At 47.0% G+C, this 8,931-nt stretch overlaps 1 protein-coding gene across 5 annotated transcripts in view; it reads right to left on the reverse strand.

Moving 5' to 3' along the window:
* Positions 1-8,881, reverse strand: part of CFAP70 (cilia and flagella associated protein 70) — a 40,964-nt gene extending 32,083 nt beyond the window's left edge. For 2 of the 5 annotated variants that reach the window (XM_044980768.1, XM_044980765.1), the window contains exons 1-6: positions 8,784-8,881; positions 6,807-6,936; positions 4,180-4,366; positions 3,683-3,781; positions 3,387-3,466; positions 432-608 (exon numbers count right to left, since the gene is read on the reverse strand). In XM_044980768.1, the coding sequence (XP_044836703.1) occupies positions 432-608; positions 3,387-3,466; positions 3,683-3,781; positions 4,180-4,366; positions 6,807-6,932 (669 nt within the window). In that variant the 5' untranslated portion in view covers positions 6,933-6,936; positions 8,784-8,881. Of the gene's footprint in view, positions 1-431; positions 609-3,386; positions 3,467-3,682; positions 3,782-4,179; positions 4,367-6,806; positions 6,937-8,665; positions 8,684-8,783 lie in introns of those variants that run through there. The other 3 variants (XM_044980767.1, XM_044980766.1, XM_044980769.1) reach the window with 3 other exon arrangements.
* Positions 8,882-8,931: the final 50 nt, after the last annotated feature.

The raw sequence follows: 8,931 nt of genomic DNA on the forward strand, positions 1-8,931 counted from the left end.
GAATGGCAATATACAAAAACCTGTAGGAGAACACTTCAACTTTCCTGGCCACACAATAGCAGATTTTAAGATAGCCATCCTACAGCCAAAAAACTTCAGGACCAGACTTCAAAGAGAAATTCACACCTCAACTGCTAGAAGAGGGCCTCATCCTCCCTGATTGAACTAACCTCGTTATCTCCAGATTGATTCTGGCCTGCATATTTATACCTGCCTCTGGAAATTTCCATTACGTGCATCTGACAAAGTGGGTATTCACCCACGAAAGCTTATGCTCCAATACATATGTTAGTCTATAAGGTGCAACAGGACTCTTTGTTGCTTTATAATAGGCATAGACATTTATTACTCATGCAGATTAACATCTTAGAAACCACAGAAGCAAAGATCTATCTGGGATGTGTACAAAGAGTTCATTGACAGTTCCCCACCTCTCCAACAGTTGGTACTTGCAAGCAAACCATGTAGTTTTGCTGGGGTCCTGTGGGAACAAACACTTCAGGGACAGAATAAGCAGCCTCCAAGGTAACCTTGAGGAGATTGCCACCTGAAAGTTGCGATACAGAAAGCAGGGACTCTTGGATGGACACTGCCACTTCAAGGCCACACTGCAAAACAAGAGCAAACTGAAGTGACATTCCCCTGGAAACAGCGAAGTTATTAAACAGTTACCATGCATCTGTCTTTGCAGAGAAAATACATAGAGGTCTGCCTAAGTTAGAAATCTACAATATTATTTTATTCATTGAGTCAAATGAAGACAAAATGGGCATTACTGTGTGCTAAATGAATCTTATGGTAATTAAATGATTTGTTTCCAAAATGTAATGTTTCTCTACAGTAACTCCTTGCTTAACGTTGTAGTTGTTCCTGAAAAATAATACTTTAAGCAAAACAATGTTAAGCGAATCCAATTTCCCATAAGAATTAAAGTAAATAGGGGCAGTTAGGTTGCAGGGAAATTTTACACACACACACACACACACACACACACACACACACACACACACACACACCATAAGTTTTAAACAAACAATTTAGAACTATACACAGCAATGATGATTGTGAAACTTGGTTGAGGTGATGGAGTCAGAGGGTGGGATATTTCACTGGGAATGCCTTACTGCTAAATGATGAACTAGCACTCAGCTGAGCCCTCAAGGGTTAACACATTGTTGATAATGTAGCCTCACAATCTACAAGGCAGAACGAATGGAGGGAGGGGAGACAGCATGGCAGACAGAGACACACACCCTATGTGAGAGAGAGACGCGCATTTCCCCTTTAAGTACACTGATCCCACTCTAAGTACACTGCCTTTTAAAGTAGATCAGCAAGTTGAGACAGCAGCTACTGCCAGCAAGCTGCCTCCATCCTGAGCCCTGTTGTGTCCTCCCCAGCTCTGTGGAGATGGGGTAAAGAAGCGGGGGGCAGAAGTGGGGGGAGGGGAACACCCCGACATTAGCCTCTCCACCCCACCTGCACAGCAAGCAGAAGGCTCCCGGGGGCAGCTCCAAGGCAGAGGGCAGGAGCAGCACATGGCAGTGGGGGGAGGGACAGCTGAATTGCCGGCAATTGATTGCCTGCTGGGAGGCTGCCACACAGGGAACTAGGGAAATGGGGAGCTGATGGGGCCAGGGGGCTGCTGGTCCACCCTGGTTCCAAGCCCCCAGCTAGCTCCAATGGGCTGCTCTTTCTGCAAGCAGTGGACAAAGCAGGCAGCTGCCAAACAATGTTATAAAGGAGTGTAGCGGGGTGGTTACCCCACTCCTGCCCTGAAGGAGTTAAAAGCAGGCTGGGAGAAAGCAGCTACTAAGCTGATTGGGGAAGCAGCCGCAGCTGGACCTATAAGAGGGCTGGGGCCAGAAGCCAGAGACAAAATCTCTCTAGCTTTGAGAGGGATGGACCGACCGGGCTGCAGGGAGCTGAGAGAAGGTACCTGGAGTGGAGCAGGGCTAGGGGAAGGCCAAGCAAGCTGGGGAGCTCCGGCCCAGAAACCCCCCAGGCTGTGGCCTAGTGGAAGGCCAATTAGGTACTGGGGTTGCAGGGGGCAGCCCATGAGTAGGCAGAGGCAGCAGGTCCAACCCCCCTTGTTTATGATGAGTGGCTTTTACACAGCAGCCTGCCCCAGTGAGTGGGGGCTAGATGGTGACTGGCAGTAGCCCATGACTGAGGCAAGGTGGGGATAGAGAGGGTTGGGGGTTCCCCTAGGAGGGGAGACCCTGAGACTGTGGGGGTATTGCCAGGGGGAAGCACCCCAAAGACAAGCGGCACTGGGGTCTGGGAGAGACATGGGGCCAGTGGCAGGTGAGACGGCAGCCGGCAGAGGGCACTCCTGACTGAAAAGAGCTAATTCCCTGGACAACCAGCAGGAGCCACCGCAGCAGTGAGTCATGCCCTGCCACAGGGCGCATTGCACAACTTTAAACAAGCATGTTCTCTAATTGATAAGCAATGTAACAACGTTAACTAGGACAACTTTAAGTGAGGAGTTACTCTATTTAGAATGTAAGCTTCTCAGGGCAGGGACTATGTTTCTCACTGTCACTGCTTAACAAACAAATGAAAAGTTAAATAAAACTTAGCTGTGTTGAAAGAACATAAAGGATGCAAAATGAAGCACTCAACATTCAGGAGATGCCAAAGTTAACACATGGAACCTCAACTGAGCTCTTTATCGATATTCATTATTACACAGTATTTAATCACAAGATCACATATAGGATGGATGGCAATCAGTGAATGAAGTAACTTTTGAATATTTATTATCTTCACTGTTCAGTGTGAGTGGACACTTGCCTCATTCATTACATATCGATTGACCTGTCTACTGACATCAGAAATATGTTTTCAGATATACCAGTGTAAATTTAAAGTCCACTGATTTCAATGAACTTACACTGGTAATTGCAAACAGAATTTGGATTAAAATTAGGCAGATTTCCTCATTCACTATGTATCATTGCTTCATTCACTGAACACTGTTCAACCAGTGTTCTGAATAAGGCAGGGATCCTATAGTAAAAATAGTATGCGATGAAGTAATGAAAGACCATATAATATTTTGTTTGCACAAAGGGACAGTTAAGGTTATGCAGGCATCCTTAATGAGGCCATTTTCTGATTTTTCAGCCCTTCGCTTTCCTCTTTCAATGTAGCTTTTTGTACAGCATATATTAGGGTTTATGGACCCAATCCTGCTCCTACTGTAATCAATGGGAGAAGGACAGGGCCCCAAATTTTTATATGTATTACCATAATGTATACATAATTTGCAGTATGGCTGAGTCATAGTTCCTGAAATATTCATAGCTTTTGATTTAAATTGCACCATATAGCTGCATAGTTGAATTATTGAGTGAATGGCCTTGGGAAATTCCAAATACCTTGGCATCTGGGCGAAGGCTCTCTAGTGGAGAGCCAGGAACTGGATGCAGTGGAACTGTTGCTCTAAAAGAACACTTTCCTGTGAAGAAACAAAGACAGAATCAGCATAAAGTCTGAAGCTCTCCTGTAATGAAATCACTCCCTGAATGGAAAAACTGTGCTATCTGCCCCCCATATAATCCACCTTTCTAAAGACAGCACTAGGTATTATTTGTCAACAGAAGTGAAGCTACAACGAAGAAGCTATGTGAGAGCAAGAGGTGGATGAGGACACAGTATGAAATCTACATTGCACCTTCCAGCAGCGGTAGAAGGTCCACAACAGCCTGACCAAGAGCCACAGTCTTTTCCTCCTTCTGCTTCTTCTCCTTTGGTAAAACTTCAATCACAGTCACTGCAGGGAAAAAACAGAATCCGGTGATGTTTCTCAATCACCTATAAAACAGCAGCTGGAAACAGTGAGCTCATTCAGGGTGCTTAAAAAGTGTATTAGCTCTTAACCAACACTCCTACTTGATTCCCCAGTGACTGAAGGGGACAGAATAGCTGAGCGTTTCCCACAGCCAGTGCTCAGACTTCATTCTCAAGCAAGTCCTGCTGGAAGAGGATGAGAATAGAGTAGCTGAGAGTTCCCCATGGCGATGCTTCTACTCCATTCTCTAATGAACGACTCTTGTTAGGAGCAGATGGGGATGGAGCAGCGACAGATCCCCACGGCCAGAGCTCCTTTCAATTCTCTAGTGATTCATTCTAGGCAAATATGAATAGATAGTTAGAGTGACAGTTACTTACAGAATAAGGGTTTGTGTGCGATGTCATCTAGAGAGTTTGGCCCATCAGAATTGTATTCAAAGCTAGTGGTGAAGTTATATTTCACTGTCCCATCTGAAGAAACATCAACTTTCAGGGAGTCACCCAGGATAACAGCGTTATACTCTGCACGCACATAGGTCACTGGAGTGTCTCCTTTGACACCTTTCTGGCAAACACAAACCAACAATAGGTTAATTATTTGAAATCTGCCTCTTGCTGTAGAATAAAATTGCTCACAACCAGAGCTGTCCACAGAAGGTGGTTGAGCTAAGGAAAAGAAGGATTTTTTTTTCAGTTACTCCACACACAATGGGTTTAAGGTGAAAAACTCTGGTCTTCCTGAGATTTCACCTTCTTCCATTCTATTCCTCTACAGCATCCCAGAGGTTACTAGCACCCAGATGTGGTAGGGGCATTTAAAAGTAATAGTCTTCATCAGCATGGAGGAGGAGAGAATCATAACTACACTGACTTTCATCCAAAGGGGCAACATAATAATTAATAATAATTTCAAGAAAGGTTCTGATTTTTGTAAACAACTGAGGAGGTAGCTCACAAATGGCAAGGCTGCATTAATATGAAATTCTAGAATACCGTATAGCTAAAGAACTCCTTGAAATCTAGTGGGGAATTTTAGCAAGCTTTTTGGAAATATTTGGATTCTGTGGACTCATTAACTTTATACTAGTAGCTTTAAAGATGGGTACAGTTTTTAGCATGTGTTTACCAGTGTTCTTAAACATAGGAATATAGGACATTCTAAAGTATATCAGACCAGTGGTCCATTTAACTCACCAGCCTTTTTCTGACAGTGGCCACTGGCCAGGAGCAGATGCTCCCAAAGACAGTGCAAGAAATTATGAGGTGGGCAATTGTGATATAACCTCAACACAGGGGGAAAATATTTCCTAACGCTCTCAAGATAGAGGTTGGCTTATGCCCAACACAAAGGTTGATATCCTCTTCAAACTTTTCTTTAATCCTTATCCATATAAGCCAAATATTTATTTGAATCCTGCTAAGCAATTTTGCCAAATGAGTTCCATGATTTCATTGTGTATTCAATATATCCTTTTATCCGTTTAAAATTTGCTATTTTTCAGTTTCATTAAATGCTTCCTTATTAATCCATTGAGAGAGGCTAAATAGAAGTTATCTTTTCTATACCAGTCATTATTCTGTATTCCTTTCTCATGTCCTCTTATTCATCTCCTCTCTAACTAAACATTCCCAAATTTCTTCTATGTACCTTCATCTGGAAGTTTTTATGTATCTCTTAACATTCCCACCCCCACCGCAAATCTCTTAGCCCTCTCTATACTTGCTATTTTTTTTTGAGAGAGAGGGTGACCAGAATTTAAGTGTTCCAGTTCAGGTTGTACCACTGATTTATATAAATTAAATTTAATATTTTCAGTATTATTTCCCATCTCATTTCTTTATATCAGGGGTAGGTAACCTACGGCACGCGTGCCGAAGGCGGCATGCGAGCTGATTTTCAGTGGCACTCACACTGCCCGGGTCCTGGCCACCGGTCCAGGGGGGCTCTGCATTTTAATTTAATTTTAAATGAAGCTTCTTAAACATTTTAAAATCCTTATTTACTTTACATACAACAATAGTTTAGTTATATATTATAGACTTATAGAAAGAGACCTTCTAAAAACATTAAAATGTATTACCGGCACGCGAAACCTTAAATTAGAGTGAATAAATGAAGACTCAGCACACCACTTCTGAAAGGTTGCCAAACCCTGCTTTATATACTTCCCTACTGCACAAAGGCATAGCAAGGGTAAATCTATTAATGCATGAGAGAGATTTTGATACTATGGGTAGAATGCATCTAGCTATCTGTCTAGGCATTTATAAATTTTATTTGCTTTTCTGACTGCTGCTATATAATGAGCAGAAATTTTCATTGTGCTGTCCACTGTGGCACCCAGGTCTTTTTCCTGAGTTGTTACAATTACTCTAGACATCATTAAGATCAACCAGGAATGTAATGTGGTACATTGACTTCATTAATGGCCAGATTTTGATTTTAGTTAACTGGCACAAATTTCAGTCGAGTTATTTGAGATTTACATTGCTGTAACTGAAATCAGAATCAACTCTTTTATAAGAGTTTGTCTCTATATTATGTTGGTGAAGGAAGGAGGTGTGGAATTAAAAAAAAAAAAAGTTAGCAAAACAGGAATATAACCTACATCATGAATTGCTTAGAAAACTTTGTTGTAAAGAACTAACTAAAAATACTGATAGTAATGCAGGAGGGGGCATGGTAGACCACGTTTCAAATTAATGTTTATGCAATGCAATATTCCTGGATGGGCCGTTGGTGGGGATTGAACCCAAGATTTTTCGACCGAAAAACAAGACCCTTTAATCTACATATGAACTAGCCACTACCAGGGAACAGAGAGCCATACTGTGTAACTATGGGTTACACTGAGGTCCTGGTTTCATTACAGACTGCTCAGGAGTGTTATGTTCTCACACCAAGTTTTAGAAGGGTTTACAGTATAAAAGTTCATGCCTGCTTCATTTACTAAACCAGATATATTTAATGCCAGACAAGATGAGACATTTCCAGAAGCCTTTACCAGGTCATGTGCCTCCAACACTGTGATCTGTACCGGTTTGATTGGGGACAGAGGTGCCTCAATGGCAGAAGGTAGAGCCAATGTAAGGGATCCTCTTTTACTAGCCTGCCCAGAAACAACAGCCATGTCTCTGCAGAAATAAGGAATGAAAAAAAATTAAACATACCAATACTCTTTCTTCGGGGCTCTGTTTTGCAGTAACTCAGCACAACCTCTTGTTATGCTCTCAGCAGCACTATTCCTGTGTTGTGAGCTCTTCTACCTTCTCTAAAACTACCCCCTCTCCCAGCTAATCAAATTCAAAATAATGTAAATGATACACAGAAACAGCACATTCTAATAAGATTCAAGACCTGGATGCTGAAACATCACAAAATTTACATCTTTTTACTGATATCACAAACACTTTTTACAGTTCAGTTCCCTTCCGTGAGAAGCTCAAAGTGAAAAATGTCTTAAGGAAAGCATAAACCCAGAATGGTACAGGCCAGGGAGCTTGTCAAACATTTGTGTGATGTATCTAGCTATGGAGAGAGAATGGGATAAAGGGATACCCAAAGAAGGGCAGTTCCCAGGGACACGGATACCCAGAGTATGTGTGTGGGGGGAGTTCCTCTGGCAGGGGATATAGGCAGGGAGGGAAGGGATAGGGCAGGAGAGGAGAGGGGACAGCCAACGGTGGGCAGTTCCCAGGGATGGGGATAGCCGGTGGTGGGGAGTTCCTGGGGGAAGGCGAGGAACGGAGGGGATACCTGGTGGGGGCGGTTCCCGGGGCAGGGGATACCCAGGAGAGGATACCCGGGGAGGGTGGAGCAGTTCCTGGGGGATGGGGGAGGGATATCCCAGAGCTGGGCAGTTCCTGGGAGGAGGAGGGGACAGCCAGGGGGGTGGGGGCAGTTCCCAACTTCCCAGGGCAGGGGATAGGCAAGGCGGGGATACCCAGTGGAGGCTGGTTCCCGGGGCAGGGGATAGCTGGAAGAGGATACCCAGAGCCTGGAGCGGGGCAGTAACCCGGGGTAGAAGGGAGGGATACCCAGAGGGGGAGTTCCTTGGAGGGGGAGGGGGCAGCCAGGGGGATGGGGAGGAATGACAGTTTCCAGGGCAGGGGATAGGTGGGGGAGGATACCCGGATGGGGGGAGTTCCCAGGAGGGGACAGCCGGGGGGGAGGGCAGTTCCCAGGGCAGGGGATAGGTGGGGGAGGATACCCGGATGGGGGGAGTTCCCGGGAGGGGGCGCAGTTCCCAGGGCAGGGGATAGGTGGGGGGGATACCCAGATGGGGGGAGTTCCCGGGAGGGGACAGCCGGGGGGGAGGGCGGTTCCCAGGGCAGGGGATAGGTGGGGGGGATACCCAGATGGGGGGAGTTCCCAGGAGGGGACAGCCGGGGGGGGGGAGGGCAGTTCCCAGGGCAGAGGATAAGTGGGGGGGGGGATACCCGGATGGGGGGAGTTCCCGGGAGGGGGAGGGGACAGCCGAGGGGGGAGGGCAGTTCCCAGGGCAGGGGATAGGTGGGGGGGGGATGCCCGGATGGTGGGAGTTCCCGGGAGGGGGAGGGGACAGCCGAGGGGGGAGGGCAGTTCCCAGGGCAGGGGATAGGTGGGGGGGATGCCCGGATGGGGGAAGTTCCCGGGAGGGGACAGCCGAGGGGGGAGGGCAGTTCCCAGGGCAGGGGATAGGTGGGGGGGATGCCCGGATGGGGGGAGTTCCCGGGAGGGGGAGGGGACAGCCGAGGGGGGAGGGCAGTTCCCAGGGCAGGGGATAGGTGGGGGGGATGCCCGGATGGGGGGAGTTCCCGGGAGGGGGAGGGGACAGCCGAGGGGGGACAGGACAGGGCAGGGGATGGGTGGTGGGGGGGATACCCAGAGTGGGCAGTTCCCGGGGGTTCCCCGCCGGGTGCACATGACGGGGTCAGACCCCAGGGTAGGGTCACCCCTGGTCCCTCCCGGGTGTACGGGGCCGCGAGCGAGGGGTGCTCACCGCTTACGGCTGGGACGGGGAGGAGCGAGTCAGTGACACGCTGCCTTTCAGGGACGCGTCCTTCGTAACCGTAGCAACCGTTCCTACTCCCGCGCGTGCCTCGCCCCTTGTGACGCGTGGGGCACGTGACGGTATTCTGACTCCACCG

This window comes from Mauremys mutica, chromosome 11 (genome assembly GCF_020497125.1).
Source record: "Mauremys mutica isolate MM-2020 ecotype Southern chromosome 11, ASM2049712v1, whole genome shotgun sequence".
In the NCBI taxonomy this organism is placed as follows: domain Eukaryota; kingdom Metazoa; phylum Chordata; order Testudines; family Geoemydidae; genus Mauremys; species Mauremys mutica.